The sequence below is a fragment of the Gymnogyps californianus genome, chromosome 7 (genome assembly GCF_018139145.2).
Source record: "Gymnogyps californianus isolate 813 chromosome 7, ASM1813914v2, whole genome shotgun sequence".
NCBI lineage: Eukaryota > Metazoa > Chordata > Aves > Accipitriformes > Cathartidae > Gymnogyps > Gymnogyps californianus.
Genome location: NC_059477.1, coordinates 3,544,185 through 3,564,167, shown reverse-complemented (window position 1 = coordinate 3,564,167; position 19,983 = coordinate 3,544,185). Strand labels below are relative to the sequence as shown.

General features: G+C 44.5%; 1 protein-coding gene across 1 annotated transcript in view; it reads right to left on the bottom strand.

Annotated features, from left to right (window-relative positions):
- LRRFIP1 (LRR binding FLII interacting protein 1) overlaps positions 1 to 19,983 on the bottom strand; it is a 116,419-nt gene that overhangs the window by 55,813 nt on the left and 40,623 nt on the right. The window contains exons 2-3 of the mRNA XM_050899965.1: positions 9,642 to 9,728; positions 2,386 to 2,403 (exon numbers count right to left, since the gene is read on the bottom strand). Of these exons, the coding sequence (XP_050755922.1) occupies positions 2,386 to 2,403; positions 9,642 to 9,728 (105 nt within the window). The remainder of the gene's footprint in view (positions 1 to 2,385; positions 2,404 to 9,641; positions 9,729 to 19,983) is intronic.

Genomic DNA, 19,983 nt, shown 5'->3' with positions numbered 1-19,983 from the left:
CTTATGAGAACAGGGAAGTATTCCCCTCTGCTTTCCCTGCAAAGCACCTCAGTGTGTGCTCAAATACATCTAATACCCCTATACCATGCCTAACCAAATTGCACGCAAGTGAAATTTCTCCCTTAAACTACATGAAATTAGAGTGCATGACATGAACCGCTGTTCCTTCAAGCATTACACGCTTCCTCACAAGTGCTCAGACTAGTTACTTCCAGGCAGAAGCATAACACATAGAAGAGCCTGTTATAAAATTAAGTTTTATGTACATCACACCCTGAAAACGACCCCTGAAAGTTGTATGACCTCCAGCTGGTCAGGATTGTGTACATGATCAGAACCTACAGATTATATGCTTTGTAGTAAATCAGGTCAGGTAAAGCCTTATTAGAGGCTCCCCCGCCCCCAAGAGATGCAAAACATTTTCTAACACTAGAAATCAATTTTTAAAAAACACTATGAAAATGGAGAATCCTCTCTCCCACACAGGAAGGATCCACAAACATGTTAATAATTTTTGTAAGGTCTGCTGCTTCCTTTTCCTGCCCTCTGTTCTCCTTACTTTCTGACATAGGCTTCTGAATTCAGGTTTGCAAAAGGGAGATAAGGAAATACCCCTTAAAAGACTTGTTATGTCACAAGTTCCACTTACAGTCTTTTCCTCCACCATTTAAAGTTACATAGCTACGTGCTTAATATCCCAAAAGAAAAATGTTAACGAATGCGATTGCCTTGAGACTATTTTTAATTTATAATCTTTTAAACAGCACATCTCACACTGGACTGAATTGGCAGTATTTGAAATCTCAGGTATTTTGCCCCCTCAGCACTTCCCATTTCTTTCTCTATACCGACTCTTGTGTTCTGCCCCGAGGGGCCTGGTTCGAATGGCCGCGTGGGTTAAAGGAAGAACTGGTGCTTATCCATTCATTTGGTTTTCAGTTAGAGGCCTTTGCCGGACTCAAGTTCCCTTCTACCCTGAAAAGTGATATTATAATTAAATAATTAATGACGTTAATACCATTGAGAGAGAATTCCAGATCAGATTTGCTGAGTAAGTGACAGTGAAACTGCTAGACTTGCAAACTCGCTACGGGATGTTGCGAGGCTAACCCACTTATCTTCTCATCCATGTCAGGACACCAACAGTAAACAACCTCCTTGTCTCCCATGGGGCTGCGTTTGCACCAGAAGATTAAATTAGTTCCTATAAAGGAGATTGATAACGAACCTGTTGATCCATGGGCAGATGTTAATTTGAGTCGCTCAGTACGCAGTCAACTCCACAAATAAAAATAAGAGTAAGATATATTTGTTGCCAAATTGATGGGGTCAGGATTAAATACCAGAGCACATGATTTGAGTAGCTATCTTCATATACATATGCACTTAAAGAGGAGAACAGCATTTCCACGCACAGCTAGGTCAAGCGAGGGAAACATGCAGTTAAGGCAGCTGGAGTGCCAGAACAAAAACATACAGGCTGTGGTTTTAGGAGACATTTATCATTCAGCAAGCAATAAAAATATCTCAGGAAAAAAAGAAATATTCAATAAGGTAAAAAATGGCAGGCCTGGAGAAATACAGGCTTTCTCCCTCCTGCAAAATCTCTTTGGAGCTATTTCTCTTTCTAGGTACCACACAGTTCACGTGCTGGAAGTATAGAACAGCCAAACATCGTAACACAGACCCCAAACTCTCTGTTGTTACATAGCAAGTGACCTCAGTTAGAGCTATTATTATTATTATCATCATCGCCATCATTTGGAACTATGAAAAGGAAACTGGGAGGAGGGAAGAGATGATGACTTTAAACTGAGGTGAGAGAGGATTAAACAATATAAAAGCCTTTATAATGCTTAGGTCACATTGGAAGAAAGGCCATACGGTTTATTTACCAAAAGATTATCAATTCAAACACAGCATCCCTGACTTACTTCAGTGACTTTCTGCAAACAAAGTAATCTGAAAGTCATTCTTCCTGCTGGCACCTGTTAAATGCTTGCCCACAGCCTGAAATATTTTCAGCAATGCTCTTGGCCTTCAACACACAAATGTCTGTACGGTTCTTGGTGACACATGGAGCCACCATACCCTCCTATGATGGCTGGTTTGCCAAATTACTCTTCTGCTTATTGCTTATTCTTTGCCCAACAGTCTGTAGGAAAAATTATATTAAGTGCCCGACCAGATACATTTTACATGGGTCATCTTCCCCCACTCCCCTTTATTATCCGCCCCGCAAGACTATGGGAGGGAAGGGGGGAATTGCACGGAAATACAAAGCCTGCTGTGCATCTTCCATTCTTTAGAGGTTTTTCTGAAATGCTAGCAAGACTCATAACGTGGGAACACATGCAAACACGAATGAAAGAGAGCAAGCCCTACCTTCTGAACTTGATAGATCTAGGGGAAAAGGGAAAGGAAAGAAACAAGGAAACAAAAGGTAGCGTGAATGAATAAATAGCAATGCAACGTTCCATAGCTCGTTCTAAAGGGGAAAAAAAAAAAAAATCATTTACACAGAATACACAGCAAAACACGGCTACAAAAAAGTGCACGTTGAAGCCCTGTAGAGTTAGGTAGAATGAAAGCAGCATTTACATTCTAGGCCTCCTCCACATGAACAGCTAAAACACAGCATTCCTGTTTTCATACCCGCTAGGCTCTTGGGAGGCACATGCAACATTTGCTCCCTGGACTTTGCACCCGACCGGAGCCTAAGCCAGCTGTGAGCCAGGGCCTCTCGCTTTTCCAGTCTCCCTCCTTCAAAGCAATGGATGCCCAAATATTCACCTGAGATGATAGTTGTGCATTTACCATCACAATAAAAGCAAACGGTATTAACTACAGAAGATCTGTTCTTCTGTTAAGGACAAAATTTGTCCTTAACTGATGAAACATAGTTACAAAAGCCTCAATGCTATACAACTTTCACCTGTGTACAGCAGTGTCAGCTCGTTAAAACTCTCTGAAAATTTCTTGCACATATATTGCCAGCATTGGAGGATCTCTGCAGGTTGCTTTTTCAGTTTTTAATGTTTCCACGGAGCCTCACACCATTTGCAGGCCCTAATAAATTAACTGCTGACTCTACAAAGTCGTTCCATAGTCTTGAACCATTTTAATAATACACGGAAGCATTACAGCCACTCTAATACATCTGAATTTTGTTTAAGTGGAGAACTGCCCTTGACTGATCAGCTTTGTAAATCCACGTGAAAGCAGAAAACATGTTTTTTCTTGCATCTCTCCTAGCACTTCTAAAGCAAGAAACCCTTCTTGTTCAAAAACACCTAACTGGCTACACAAATCCAGAAGGAAATTGCAGCTTCATTCTCCCCACTTCTCTGCTGAACACCTAGCTTTGTATCTGTAGGAAGCATATCACAGCTCTGGTCTGAAAGCCCTCAGCTGCCTTACTGCTTATCTTCCAATGCTGGGAAGCAGCGCGTACTTCTTTCAATCCCTGCCCTCCTGACCAGGTTCCCCTTCGTGATGGTGAAGGACCGCCGCAGAACCCAGCTTCATACCTCAGAAGCATTAATTCCTATTCCTACAAGCACAGGGGGGATAATTAGGGGCCACATTTAAAACTAGCTTTCCCACACAACTAATCACCTCACTTACCTTTTACTAAGAAAACCCTGAAGAGGAAAATGAACTAAACCCTCCCACAGTTCCTAAGACTGCATACCGACTCCGATCTTTTGCTTCTCCATTGCACACGCTGAGTGCCTTTCATCCATACACAGAAGCCAAACACCACTGTTTTAGATGCGGCAATTACCATGTAGCTGTTTAACCTTTAAGCTTTAACTTTCCAATGCCGTTGTTTCACCCACGCTTCGAGGCAACACCATGGAAGTCTTCTGTTTCAAACCCCAATGCTTCAGGCTTGGCATAGCAGGTATTCCCGTTGAGCACAAAGCGAGACACACAAGAAGTCTTGTGTCCAGGACCCAGAGTGCCAATGGATAAGATAACAACGAGGCCCTTGTTCAGGGCCAGACACCACGGAGGGCTGTGGAGAGGGGCACAGGGACAAAGCCAAGTGCGTCATCGTAACTGTTCCAGCTTTTTATAAAACCTGGAATTTTTTGGTCATCCATTAGCCAACAGGCATTACAACAGCTCTGCTCCAAAGCGGCTGATCTCACATCAGTGTACTGTCCTCCTTAGACAGTATGTTACAGGAGAAAACACACGCTTTTAAACAATAATCCCTATTGCAGGTATGCCCCCCACAAAGCGCTTAACAGAGTCAACAGACATCTAAGCAGTGAAATGCCTTAAATAGCACTTGCCTGTACTACGATATTGCAAAAAAAAAAAAAAAAAAAAAGCGTTTTATCCACAGTATTAGTGGCAGACTGCTTTCCTGGTTTCCTCATCACATGAGGTTTCCCACAAAAATAAAGTTTTTCATAGAAATAACTTTAGAATGGGACAGAACAAGCCAGTGAAGCACAGTTAGATGGCAGCAGAAGGCAGAAATCCAGTCTACTGAAACCACCTTCAACATTGTCCCTCTCCAAATTTTCCTGTGCAACTTCACACTGGTTGTATAAGAAAGATACACGTTAACCATCACAAACCTCCTTAATTTCTTCCCTGCATATGTAAGCACCACATTTCACAGTCAGTCTCTCCCCTCCCATTCAAGCCACGAGAATTCCGCTTTTAACTAGTTTTTCCTGCACTGCCTGGGATTTTCAATGGCTTCAAACAATCCCAAATGCCAGCTGCGCCACGGGACCCACTGACTCACATCAGACTTGCGGGCACCAAATCCTAGCCCGGGAACAAGGGGTCTAAATCAGAGTCAACAGGATGGGTGAGCAGATCAAGAGTGTTTGCAAGTCTTTTGCCCACATTAACTTGGCTTTAGTGCATTTACTAAATTTACTATGTGCTCAAGGAACTGACATGGAAAAAAAAAAAAAGGAAACCCACGACAGAAAGTACTGGTAACATATTTTATTCCAAAGAAATATGAATCCAGAGGAGGAAAAGTATGTGCAAACAAGTATGCTGGTAAAGAACAAATATACAATATAGCAAAGGCAAGTTTTGTGCTGTGCCCTCACTTTAGTGAGAGCTGAAAATGAAGCTAGGAGACAAGCACAATGCACTTGCCTTGAACTAGAAGCACAGGCTCATCTGCTGTGTGAACTGGCAAGGAAGAATCTTATCCTGCAGATTAAGGAGTGGGAGGAGATCATTCTCTTTTCACTTCAGGCACTAATATCAGCTTAAATTGTGGTCTCCAAGTGTCAGTTCTCGAAGAGACATTTAAAGTCTTGCCAGCAGAACACACAGAAGGTACTCCTACATAAAACGTTCTCTACAGTTAGCCCTAATGCTGCAGCTTTTATGTGTCTTGAAACATTACTGTTAAATATTTCTGGGGGAAAAAGGCTTTAATATATCTTATGCCAAGCTTCTAAGAAAAAAAAAAAAAAATACACAGAAAAAAATTCTTCTCTCCATTTTACCCGGTAGCCCATGAGAATTAACAACTTGTTACTCAGAAAAACCGAGCCGACAACTCCTGACTTGCTCTTCTGCGTGAATTAAAAATAAATATCTGAACGCACACACGCGTTTGTCTCAGTACCAAACACAACTCTACACTACGTGCCAAACGGACTGGCCTTAGACTCTGCAACTGTAAACCAAATGTTCAAAGACCATGGCAGCATGGTATGGTACAAAACACAGGACCCATCACTGCTCTGACCCGCACCAGCTGGGTGGGTACCAGTGGTACGGAAACAGGCGAGGGAGCAAGTACTATCTATTGTAATCGTCCTTTCAGCTTATATCATGCATTGGCATTGCCTCACATGAGAGCTCTCCTGTACTGACTTACTATGCATGGAGGCATACCAGAAAACCTACTGTGACCTCCAGATTAATTATTTACAGCTTTGGTGCATAACAACAACAAAGCAGCACAGAATAAGAAGTCCGAAACATTCAAGCAGTTATGTTTATTAGACCTGTGCCCTTCTTAGAGCCTCATGACCAGGAACCCATTCTCTACTAAATACATAAATATATACACATATATGTGATCCAAGACTGATCACTACCCTTACCTTCATAAATTAGCATATATCAGATCATGATTCTTGTGCTCATTTTCATGATTCTTGTGCTCATTTTCTTTCTTCGGGTTCAGAAAACACCTTTCATTTACCTAGTTTACACTTTCCTACTAAACTTGTACTCATGCTCTCCTCCTTACCTTCCTCTCCCCGGAGGAAAAAAAAAACAACAAAAAACCAAAACCAAACCACAAACCCCAAAACACTGGCACACTTATCCTTCTTTCTGCTGCCTGGCATGAGGTGATGCCAGGTGATGAGACGATACCGCCTCTGGAACACACCTGCAATCCTGCCCCACCACAGCGAACGCCAGCAGCCTTCCACATCTCACACTGCAATTCAGAGTGTTTTCTTCCAAAATCCCATCTATTCCTGCTATATAATTTCTGCAGCTACCATACTACTACAGCCGTATGTTGCTTCACCTTAAGTTTCCAGAAGAATTCTTAGAGCCACCTTATAGTTCAAACCGAGTTTACTAAAGCTATCCCTCCGAGCACACCAACCGTGAGATGAATAGCAGCGACCACTGGCACGAGGTACGGCAGCCTGAGCAAGGGCTGAGCCCACACCTGCAGCAAGCGTCCTCACCATCATCTAAAGCCAAGCTGTCTGCCACGAGCTTCTCATCGTATGCTCCTTTCAAAAGGAAAGGAGCTTATCAATAGCGTGGCTGATGATGAATACAATTTTAAATTTCCAGAAGAATAGACTATGCAGCAATTTCTGCTGTCAATTATGTGTTTTACATGAAATAATTTCTGCTAAAAGAAGAGCTCGGTACGATATCGTGTAGTCTTCACCATTTACCTATGAGCTTTACTACACAGTTGTGACTAATCTTTGGTGCATTCTTCATGTATGGCTAGCCAACAGAACCCGCACAGGGCGTTTTAATAGCTTTCTAACGAAGTTACTGCTCATTCTACCTACAGAAACATTCGTAAGAGAACAAAAATCTCAGATACCTGGTGCTTTTGCATGCATATTTCTTTTGTCATGGCAAGCAGAACATTAGCTAAATCATGTATGTAGGCTCATGATGCAAAAGTCACCCAATTATTTTAAAATGAGGAAATAAAGCACAAGATTAAGAAATTTCATTAATACTAAATGGTGGGCAGGAGAGGAGCCAATTTCCAGTCCAAATCTAAATTGTTAAAACACCCTACTTTACTGCCAGTGAGAGCTATACTGCCATGGTTATAGCTCGTAATGGTAGCATCTGGAAACTCTTAACCAACAATGTAAATATATTCTCAAGTAATCCATGCTCCACAAGAAGCCTGTCAGGGCATGTACACTGCTTTAAGCATGAACAAGTACACACACATGCAATAAATTTATTTATTGCTTTTTAACTCCCATAACTGGCTCTAAAAAGCCTTCTGAAGTAGTAAAGCAAGTGCTTTAAGTTCTGGTTATTCAACACGGCAGTAGTGGGAATGTGCTATTTATTTCTCTGAAAAGTTTGCGAAGGAAAACGAAGATGGCAGACAACAAGCTGTACAGACACAGCACGTTCTCCTCCAAGGAAGGGGCAGGTGCCAAATCTCTCATGTTGATCGCTGCTTGGGATTTTCTGTATTTATGTTTTCTTGTATTGTATCTGCAAGATACTTGTGGCAATGAAAATCTTCCTGCAGCCATCCTTACTAGCTCTACCTTGCAACTGGGGGCTGAGATGAAGCTATTTGAAAAAGTTACAGAATACCCAAGTTGCAAAATATTAAATAAATGTGTAGTCGCACTATGTCATTTATGCCAGTGAATTACAAAACAGATTGTAGTGGATATCCGGCTTAGCTTTCACTGAATTTGGTATTTCAGAGTGACATCCGGTACTATTCCATTTCTGTCTACACAAAGAAGTTTTCACAGATTTTCAGATCACTAGCTCTTCAGTTATTAACTGCAGGAGCACACACACAAGCTTTAGTTTTCATACCAAAATCTCAATTTACTAGGACACCCATTGCAGCATCAGCTTTTAAACTTCAAAGGGGTCATCAGCTCCATTAAAGTTATCTGCAAATTAGACAGTAACACCCCTGTCAGCTGCCACGACACCCATATTTACTTTGCTGCCCAAACAAAACACCTAGTGGTTGTTTACCACGGATGTTCCAAAGGCTGCTCGGCAAGTCCCATCGCTCAGGCTGTAGGCACAGCAGGCAGCTTGACAGTACCAACGCTCATCTGCAGTCCAGGCCTTCTGACTGTGGTCCAGGTTGCAAGAAACATCCTTCGAGAAGCAGCAGCTGTAGCAGAAAAAGGCTCCTCTCTTCCACAAGCACTGTGCTTGCAGCAACGCTCTCCCACAGCTCTTACTCCTGGTGTGTTTGCAGGTACATCAACCCTGCTGTGGCTACAGGGTGCTAAGACACATCCAGACGTGCCTCAACTAGACAAGACGCTCCAGCACAAGGCTGAGCATGGGCAAACTGCCCAAGAGCTTCTTTCGCAGGCTGATTACTGCAGCCTGCACCGACACTAGACTGCTATCACATCCCGATTCGCTGTTTAAAAGCTAAACTGAATCCTTCTCTACACCCTAAAGCACAGATGTACGTTTATTCTTACTACGTATTCCCACACTCTGCCCCCAAGCTCCTTACTTCTTCCCTTTCCTTCAAAATCTATTTGAAAAAATTAAAATATGATTACTGTTGGTCCTGTTATGTCTACTCTGCTGTTTCATTAAATGCACATCAACAAATACAAGTTTTAAGCCCTTCTAGTTCAGTCCACCTGTGCCAACCCATGCTTGCAGCCCCATTCTAATAGTGCTGGTTTAGCTTCTAGAGCTTCAAAACAAATGCTGCTCTCAGTTTCTCGGAGTGGAGTGACATTTAGTACAGCTCCTACTTGTCAAACACAGCAGGAGCAGAAGCTGCTTTTTTGGTCTTTCCTATACTGGAAGCCCATGATCTCCCACATGCTGACATGCAGAGGCACAGTAACTTTGCTGATGGTATAAAACAACTAGCTCTTCCATAATTTGGGAGAGACTATACCGGGCATTTAATCCAAACACTTTGGAGAAGGTAATGTTTTGCCAAGTTCAGTTTCTACCATTACTTCTGCCAACAGCAGACCACCATTTTTACAAAACGGGGGAGACCACAATGCCAGCTTCACAGCAACAAAGCAAAACACCTCACAAGTAGAGTTATACAAGGGCCAAGAGTCTTCCATATTCATTAGATTTCTAACGAAGTGATAAGAACCCACCCCTGCCAACGCATACACAAACAAGCTGCGTACTTCAAAGTTTAATATTAAACAATGATTACTAACTAACTACCAGTATTTTCTGTGAATAATTATACTGACTTCACCAAGATAAAATTCTTGCCACAATCCATATTTTTTCCAGGCTATTTTATTTGCTAGTCTATGATCAACATTAGCTCCACGCAGACTATTAACGTTTCGACAAAATATAGATTAACCCTTTGTTCCAGGATCTCAGATTATGTTCAGGACAGAAGATGATCAAAACACCCCCCAAAGCCTTGACCATACCTCTTTCTGCTGCCTCTCCAGTTCCTTCATCCGGATCTCCCGTGCCTCTGCCCGCGCCGCTCGCTTTGCTGCAAGTCTTGCTTCAGCCTGCAAACGGGAACACAGCAATGAAATAAAAGCTGGACAATTCAGCGTGAAACACACTTGTTAAGCAGGGCATGAAATAAGGAGACTTGACTCGGCAAGACTGTAAACACATCTGTAGGAGTTAATTCCCTATTGCAAGTAATGGCCCTGCCTTCCGTAACTTGTTATGCTTCACAGGCAGGTAATACACCCTCGTGTAGGCACTACCCTCGGTTAGCAGTTGTGTTTAGAAGTGCTCTGCGTTTCTTTAATTACTATTTGCGTGGATAGAGAGGAAACAGTGAGATTTATTTAAGAAAGGCGGGTTTTGCTCCCCCCCCCCCCGCGGTGCAGATTATTTTTTATTGATGAATCCATTTGACCAACAGCAAACACTTTATGTGTCATTTTTCCTAACCGCTGACATTGCACACACATACATGGGCACAGCAGTTAGGTAAACACTGCTGTTCAGCATGACTATGCACAACTAAGGCTGAAATGATGGAGGCTAGGGAGTAGAGAACCTGAGAAAATCCACTAACTCAACTGAAGTCTCCAGACGTCCGTATTCAAGTCCAAACCTCTTTGGAGTGGAAATCTGCCAAGAACGGGCCTCTCGGGAGATCGACTGCTTCCTCATTTCAGCCCAGTCGGAAGTGCTGGAACATGCTATACAGTAACATTTTTAATATTCTGCTTTTAATCCCAGGCAAAGCCAGTTAGTCTTATAGAGAAAAATGTAAAATTAGCTCAGGCTTGGTACAGCACGACTGTGAGCAGTTCGCCCAGCGTAGTTCAGAATAGCTCAGCAGGGAGCAAAAGGCATCGCTCAGCTAGTCACCCTGGTGTTACACCCAACTCCTCTGCTTCTGAAACCTTTTACTGTAAGTACAGCATCCAAGGTAACAGGAAGAACGGCAATAGTATCAAGGTCGAGCATACAGAAAATCAAAACGCCAGTGCTTTCACTAGCACTTCTAAACAGAAGGAAAGCCAGAAAAAAGACAGGTGTAATTTCTTTTCCCTTCTGTAAGTATATCCGCCACTCAGACTTGTGGGAAAGGGCCACAACCTTCAAGAACACAAAACAAAACACAGAAAAAAGGCAAAAAAGGAGCAGGTTGGCTGAAACTTTCAGCTAACAGAAAAGGGCTAATGAAAACCAAGCACAAGCTGGTGTATGGGAGGAAGGAGCCTTGCAATGCTGTAGATCTTAAATCCTCACCAACGATAACAAAATCCAAAATATACAGTCACTAGACCAAAATTTAAGTCCACATCACCTACCTTCTACAAAACCCCACCACAAACAGCCCTAATCCCTAAATATCACCGTTGTTCAGTTATTGACATTCTCCCCCATTTTACTGCTTTGCCCCTAGACTCGAACTGGTAGGCAGGCAGACTCCTTTTGACAACTATTGCACCTCCCTGTTGTGCAAATATGATCTATTTAAATGAACAGAGTTCTTAATTCTTGCAACACAGACAACTTCAGCCTGAAAAATTACTTGCAACAACAGGAAAAACCTTCTCAGAGGGTAAAAATGCCCATGGCAAAAAGAGCAAAGGGCTGGTTTTGCACAGAGCGCTGCTGTCTCTTCAGTCCACTGCTTGAATTTCAAGGTAACTGGCTCTGCCACGGACAGAAACTGCAAAATGCACCTGCGGTCTCATACCTAGAGCAGACCTCCATGCTTGCACCCAAAAATCGTCCCCTCTCATCATCGCCGGGTGCCGTTACTTACGGAGCCAAACGACGGCAGGCTCCAGGGCGCAGCCATGTGTTACCACAAGCGCTTTCAAGGGACCGTGGCTTCAACAGCGCTTGCCAACCTGAAGTGGTTTGTCCATAAAAAACCCCACAGCCCTGCCGCTGGGCAAATACTAGGCAGAATCCCTGCCAGGCAGCGTTATGATTTACCTGCAATGTTTGAAATCGTTTATGACACCCACTACGTAAACATGCTCTAAGATGTATGCTAAAGGTAAGAAATCACAGTACTGGAACAAGTATGGCATTGACTTGACGTAATCCATTTCTGTTTATCTGAAAATAAATTGCAGTACCTCAAGAAGCACTACGGTAAGTCTATCCCACAGTCGGTACCGCTGTAAATACAGGACACCGTCGGAGACAAGGACCGCTCCGGGCTATTCATCACAAGAGGCTGCCAGGCAATTCATACGATACCAGGTAACAACCACTGCCTTTTGCCAGTAGCCGTTCAAACACAACACGCACGTGCCCCAAGGAAGGGGAATCTTGCTCCGAGGACTCCAGCTCATGAACGATTTTTGGGGGGGAGAGAGGGAACAGGAGATACAGCTTTAGGCAACGCCTTTGGCTCCTTACGGTTTAGAGATGCGTTCCCTCATCCTGACATGCAAACTGTAATTAGCCTTAAGAAACAGCACAAAAATGAAAGTAAACAAACTTAACTCTGGACATACGTTTGAAAATTGCACCTGATCTGGGTGAAGAACAACATCAGTGCAAACAATTAGCTATATTTTTCCCATATGGAAAACAAAGGGCCTTAAAGTCTCCATAAGCCAAATACACCAAGCAGTACAGAACTGTGTATGTTAACTTCCCACCTGCCAGAAAAAGACAGAAATAAGGTTATTTTGATGTTAAAAATATTGTAGATACCGTCCTTATGAATTTCAATAACCAGCTGAGCTTTCACATTAGAAAAACTCTATGCCTGTATGTAAAATTCAGATGTTGTGCTTAACACACATGTAAGTACTTCCCCTTCTGTTTTCATCATATGATTAGGGCCAAAGGATTTACATGCTTGCTAGCTATGCTGCAGAATTATATATCTCCAGAAGTGAGCACAATATACAACGGAATGAAGCAACTTGAAAAATGGAAGGGGGGGGGGGGGACATGGGGGGACGGGGACACAAGTTTAGCAAGTTATTCTAAGGCCTCCCTGAGAACAAGGCTCACCAGTTCCCTAGATACCGATACCAACTGCAGGAAGTTAAATTAACTGTACTTTGTGCACCATCCTAGTAAATGACAGATTACATGTATGATACATTTCAGTTTTAAGCGCCAATCCATGGGGTGTCTCTAATTTATTCTATTTCAGCTTTGCAGTCCTCCACCTCCTCGCGCAAAGCCAATTTGCAAATCTTTATGACATGCAAGAGTAAAAATGCATTTTGACTTAGTATCTTTGACGAACAATAGCTTACATCTGGAACAAGCATATTTTTTATTTATGAACTTTTTCTTTCTACGGCCACACGGCTCTTCAGCATTGAGTATCTTCCAATACAAACACGAGAAACAACATATTCTGGACCCTTTTAAATAACTTTTAAACTTCTTTTTTAACATATCAAATTCTGCCATCAGCACATACCCTATGGGTACCTTTGCAAGAAGTCAACACAATGTTATTCCATCCGGAACACAAGTATTTTAAAGCAACTCATTTTTATCACACCAAAACAAAGAACTACAGAATCGTTCAGGCTTGAAGGGACCTCGGGAGGTTTCCAGTCCACCCTCCTGCTCAAAGCAGGGTCGGCATCAAATTCAGACCATGTTGCTCAGGGCTTTGCCCAGTTGGCTCTTGAAAACCTCCAAGGTTGGTGGCTCCACAGCCTTTCCAGGCTCCTGCTTCAATGCCTGACCATCCTCACAGCGAGTATTTTTCTTCCCCCTGCATCACGTCAGAACCTGCTCTCTTTCAATTTAAAACCCACTGTCTCATCCTCCTGCCACATACCCCCATAAAGAGCCTGGCTCTTGGCTTCTTAGTAACCTCAGCTTGTATGTCAGAAGGCTGCTGTTAGGTCCTACCGTAAGGTCTGCCCTTCTGCATCAAATACTACAAGTAAACTGGCTGTTACATTTTTAAACATGTTCTCAACGGTGTCTGGGTGCTATTTAGATGACCACACAGTTATTTTCATTGTGGTTCCTGACAAAAACACCAGCTCATTTGTGCTGGACAAAGGCAGTTCGTAAGAAACAGGCCATCCTTCCCTAAAGAGTTTTCGAATCCACAGCAAAATGAGACTACAGGTCAGAAGAAATATGCAAGGAGAAAAAAGTCTCAGTTCAATGATGTGATCAATACAATAAGCAATGGTCTCCAATTGTACCAGTGATACGCACAGCACTGAGATAATGATTAAGCATGAACCAAACACTTCCATCAAATAAAGTTTACTTCACTTCCTTGGGTAAGGTTGGGTAGGAAAGACTTAACGTGCTCTTGCTTGTCATCCATCTCCCTTTAGCACTTTAAGAAAACAGGACCACTAGAGTCCGTGGAAGGGCAAGTCAGAGCTCCCGAATACTCACAGGTCCCCAGGGAAGTCCTCATCTGACAAAGAGCAAAAACAGTCCCCCAGCTGCACAAGCCCAATAGCCGACCTCAGTGTTTCCAAACCCTACTCCTCTGAGGCTACGCACGAGCCTTTGGAGGGTGTTTTGCAACATGGCAGAACTGTATTATGCTATAATCAGGCTGGTCATTAAATGGTCAACCTGTGCCCTTCATAACTCCATTTCTACCATGCTTTAATTGATATAATTACTTAAACCAAACGATCGGTTTTGATATTCTGTGGGTGGCATTGGTGACAAACCTGGCATCGCTCTTGAGCTCAGAGGAAGTAAATCAATCGGGGCAGGGACGAATACACACCTAACGCTTACTGTGTATGATTTTATCAGAGTCATACCAGAAGTCTGGTAGCAACCCTAACGTCCAGCAAATTCTGCAGCGAGTGTGGGAGACAAACAGGAACTATTACGTGCAAATTCTCCTGTGCAAAAGCATAGCTCAGCTACTGACCAGAGTAGCTACCCCAACAGCAAGCCACGCGGCATGGACATTCATAACATGACCTCCGCTACCACCTACAGACTTTTAGACTAATACTTAAGAGTGTCAGATTTATTATGGACCTCTTCCTCAAAAGCAGGGGCGTGACTAAACTCGTCTGAGTTTGTCAAACCGCACTCTTTGAAAGTCTTGGACTCTGCACATTAATAGTTCTGTGCTATAAATACCTTGATTTCTTGCACACCCTGCAAACAGCACCTTTAACTTCACATTTCGCTCTCTGTGCTGACTAAACCAAAACAGGCTTTGCCTGGATGACTTTGGCCTTCATGCAGCCCAAGCACTTGGCTGAGCCCGGATCCAAGTCACCTCTAAGCTGGTCGCAGAGAGGCACCGCAGCCTGCAAGAGACACAGCTGAACATCATGAAACTACCAATAAATCCATACAGACTTCTGAAATTCAGACTACAAAAGCTAAAACAAAAGTCTCAAGGCTGCCAGCATAAATAACTAGTCAACAGATTCAAGATAAAAAAAAAAAAAAAAAAAAAAGAAAATCACTAAGATTGAAGGAAGTAATCTTAAAATCATCTAAAATTCACTCATGACTCAGTGAGCAATACAGGCTTCAATCAAAAGTGACAGATCACTGGTAAAAACAGAAGAATAAAAATATGAAGCCTAATTGCACTCGTTACAAAGCTTTTGTAACTTCCCTTTTATGAAGTATTGCTCATCTGACAAGGAGAACTGGCAGCTTCAGCCATACCATGCATGTCATACAAAAAAAAAAAACAAACCAACCCAAAACCCAACACCTCCTAAGGGGCTTCTGTAAAGCCCCATGGGCAAAACAAGAGGAGATGGCAACCACACTGCTGAGATGAACACGGAAATGCACACCAGCTGAAAAATAAATCGCTTTAATTTACGTAACTCACTCAAATACTACAACTATACATCCTGCATTTTTGTCTTTTTATTGCAGTTGCCCAGAATGATTTATAGCCACTAAGCCTCGAAACAAGTATACTGTTGCACTGCAAAATGCTCGTTGCTTTTGTTGGTCCGCTTGCTCAGCACTCGACACCCCTGCTTATGGGTCACTTTAGTTTTAAAATAAAAATCCAGTCCTGTGCAGCAGCAATCTTTACCCTGCCTTAAGGAGTTCAGTACGTTTAGCTCTGAACAGGGGAAAAACGAAGCAGGTTGTAACCTGGTTCGCTACTGAAGTACAGCTACATCTGAAAAAAAAGCCAAACCAGCTATTCGGTATCAGCTGGAAAGGGCGAGAAGCATCTTTTGCTGCCTGCAGCATGAGGCAGTGGGGAGAAGTGGGAGTACGAGATCTGCAACTGCTGAGGAGTTACCCCCGCACACCCCTTTTTTAAATAGCACTCAGCAAGACGAGGCGAGGTCTGGTTGCAGACGGGGCCAGCGTGTAACGCACAATGGTTACGGAAGCAACGGCTTCCGGGCCCCGAGCACAGCGTCGGGGAAGCTGCACGTTCATTATCATTTTGATGAAAGAATTATTTAGGTGACTTGGTTAGGTAGAGGCTAATGACACACATCCTGAAGGTGTGCATTCTCAGAGCTTTTCCCTTATGAAATGCCCAAGAGTTCATTGTTCGACTGGAAGCCCCAAGAAACAGCCAACAAAGACAGGAAATTATGCTGCTTTTTTGAGCAGTGAAAAATGACTATGTTGACTTGCCACACAGCTACATACATAAGAGTTTTCGATCCATACAAAGCACCCCTTAATTCCAACGTACTCAAAATTATCTGCTTCTAAGACCGGCAATCAAAGTCAGTATCATATTTTTTGCGGAGGACTGAAGCGTTTGCCAGCACCAAACCATACTCAGAAAGCTCTCTGATCCCACTGTCAGAGAAACTTTAAAACACAAGTCTGCCTGACTAAATTACACCTGCTCGCTGTATGCAACTACTATTACATATTTCTGCAATAACTATTCTCAGGCTGATTTAAACTTCTTGCCAACATGCTTAAGATACAGCCAGCAAGTTGCTTTTGGGGCAAGCACAATTTTTCATGACTGATGCTGTCCCATTCCAATATTCTGCATGTAAAGGCTTTTCCTCAAGCGAGGAACAGTCATACAACTGTTCGCTCTATTTACCTTAAGTCATACGCTCCAACAGACAAAGAAATCTGATAAGGTTTGTTGTACTTCTAAAGAATTTAAAGTCTATTTAGACAAGCAGCACCTGATTTGCAATATGCCTGTAACACAGCTGACCAACATAGCTATCAGGTAAAACTAGTGCTAACCCATGGCAATGTTCTTCCCCATCTCCACTTGAGTAACAAGCGACCTAAACCAGCGGGTTCCAGGAGCTCAGCATGAGTTATCACGTGCTCCTTAGCATCGAAACAAGAGCGTCTATAAGTGACTTCTATGTTTAGAGGTCAAACCAGCATATTTACCTGACATTTTTTGCATCCGAATTACAAATATAAACATACTTTGCATCACTTAATCATATGACAATAAGCCTATGAATCACAAAGGGCTCGGTCAGTCCACGTCCTGCTTAACTCCCCACCTTTCTCTTAAATGCAAATTAGTATTAAAAGGCAGTCCGTTCATGAACCTTAGCCTACACATAAAGATTCCCTTCTAATACCCACGTACCAGCGTCACCAGTTAGACAGACAGGCCCATTATGGGCTTGCCTAGTAGCTCCTCTCCTGTTCATACAGTGACAGTGGTGAACCGGAGAGTGACAGTTTATGTCAACAGATGACTAATCCGGCCATTAACATTTTATGGTCACACGGGGCTGTTTTGAAACTTTATTTAGGAAACATTTAACAGGTTCAGTTGGCCTATCTGCTCCCACACCAAACTGAGCAGTAAGTAGCTTACGCTTTTAGTCTCTGATTTTTAAAAGCAAGCCTTAGAAAATGCCATGCGCTTTAAAGAATCAGCTACCTTGGGCACCCGTCAGTCATCAGCATCTCACCCGCACCCACCCCCGCAGAGCTGCCGTGAATGTCCCGCCGTGCCCAAAAGGCGACTGAATTCCAGGCCGTACCCCAGCGCACTCTCCCGGCACCCCCGCTCACCACCTCTGAGCTCAGGCAGCGAGGGCCCCCGCAGGAAGGACCGCGGGCGCACAGCCCGGCTCCCCGGCCTCACCGCCGCGCACACACAGCCGGTCCCTGCCACCACGTGGAGTGCTGGGGGCGAAAGCCCCCATGCCCCTTTCCCACGGACGCCCGTGGAACACGACGCCCGGGCCGGGGCCGGCGCCCCAAGCCCCGCCGAAGCGGGTGGGGGGTGGTGGGTGCAAGCGCCCCCCCCCCCCCGCCGCCTCGCCTTACCTCCTGCCGGGCGGCCGGGCTGAGGCAGTCGGCCGCCGCCTCCATGGCTCCAGCTCCTCCTTCCCGCCGCCGCTCCGCGCTCCAGGAAGCCGCCCGGCCCGGCCCGGCCCGGCCCAGCCCGGCCCGCCGCGGCTCCAGGGGCGGGGCGCTGCCGGGGCCGGCCCCGCGGCCCGGGGAGCCCGCCGGCTGCTCGGAGCGGCTCTCGGCCGGCTGCAAAGGGTCCGTTCCTGGCTGCAAAGGGTGTCTCGGCGGCAGAAGGCAGCGCGCTTAAGCGCCCTTCTTCAGTCAGCGGCACACTTGCCGCTGCTCCCACCGATTATCATTCCAGAAATCCCCACCGGAGCCGTGCGTCAGGCTTCCCTTCAGCGGTTCGTATCAGAGAAAGCAATTCGGAGAATGGTTGCAAAGCTCATAACCTCCTTTTCATGCTCGAGGAAGATAAAACACCCCCAGCAACAACCGAACAACTCGCTGCTCAGCATACGTCCGCCCTCCGGGCTGCATATCCAAGCTGGTTCTCCCAGCGTGCTGGAAGATAACATTCAGAAGCACTTGAGCAGATGCCTATATGTTCACACCAACCAGCATTTGCATCGCAGAAATAAACCGCGTAACTGTTGTTAATTTGCTGCAATTATATCAGTATGGTGTGTTGGGTTGTGTAGAGCTGAGCTTAAAACGGGTGATCAACGCTGGATATGCTGGTGTTGGTTTTATTCTTTAAGAAATAGCATTATGCTCTAAGCAATTACAAAAAAAAAAAATGGAGCAAAAGAAAAGGCCGGGGGGGGGGGGGGGGAAGCATCTAATCGAGGTCTGAGAGTATGGCAGAAGAGCAATCAGGAATAGTGGCTGGACAAAAAAAGGGCATTTCAAAATTTCAAAATGCATTTCAAAAGGTCTCTTGTGATGAGCTGGATGACCCTACAGCACACTAAGGGAAAAAAAAAATCAGAAGGATTAGAGGACACAAGTGTTTTCAAGCGGCACTAAATGGGACAATACCCCAAGACCCATACAAGGCACCATCAGAGCAGAAATCTTGGCTCCACGGAAATTAGTGCCATCTCTTGATTCCACCCGCTTTCATCCAAACCGAATCGATTCCCCCTGACTTCATCCGAAGCGCACACACCTACCCCCTCGCAGAGCCAAGAGGGCAGGGAGGAAACCACCAGGGCAGGGAGAATTACCGAAGCTTAAGCAGCTCATTTTATCCGTTGCAATTTTGCAGCAGCAACAATAGAACACGTGGAGAGTCATCTCTTCCTGGCACCGGATTTTTTCCGGTTGCAGAGACAAGCGAAACAGGTTGCTCCTTAGCAACTAAACCCTGCGCTCGCTCCCCTTCCCGGTCAGCCGGCGCGGGCTGGGGAGCCCTGCAAAGCCTCCACCCAGCAACTGAGCTCACTTTTTCCATGAGCTGCCAGCCCAGTACGGAGAATCTGGTTTTTCACGCTGGCAGAGGACACGCTGCCATGCTGCTGACAATATTTTAGCTAATTTGGAAGCGTTGGCACTATTTTAGATTTGGGGGCAATACTTCAGCTGGATTCATTGACAGCCCCTGGACCCCAGCCATGTTCCACTGTCCCTGGAAAGGCCAGACACACTTTCCTTCAAATAAAAGGCATTAGGGATGTCTAACTTGCACCCTGGCCCTGGGAGAAACCCTGCTTAAGTGAGGGGAAACTCTGCATTTGTAAAACAGACTGTGGTTTTACGTAAGTCATAGAATCACAGAATGGTTTGGGTTGGAAGGGACCTTCAAACATCATCTAGTCCAACCCCCCTGCCATAGGCAGGGACATCTTCCATTACACCAGGTTGCTCAAAGCCCCATCCAGCCTGGCCTTGAACACTTCCAGGGAGGGGCATCCACACCTTCTCTGGGCAACCTGTTCCAGTGCCTCACCATCCTCACAGTGAAGAACTTCTTCCTCACATCTCACCTAAACCTACCCTCTTTCAGTTTAAAACCGTTACCCCTTGTCCTATCCCTACAGGCCCTGGTAAAAAGTCTCTCTCTATCATTCCTATAAGCCCCCTTTAAGTACTGAAAGGCTGCAATAAGGTCTCCAAAGTCTCCATCTTTCA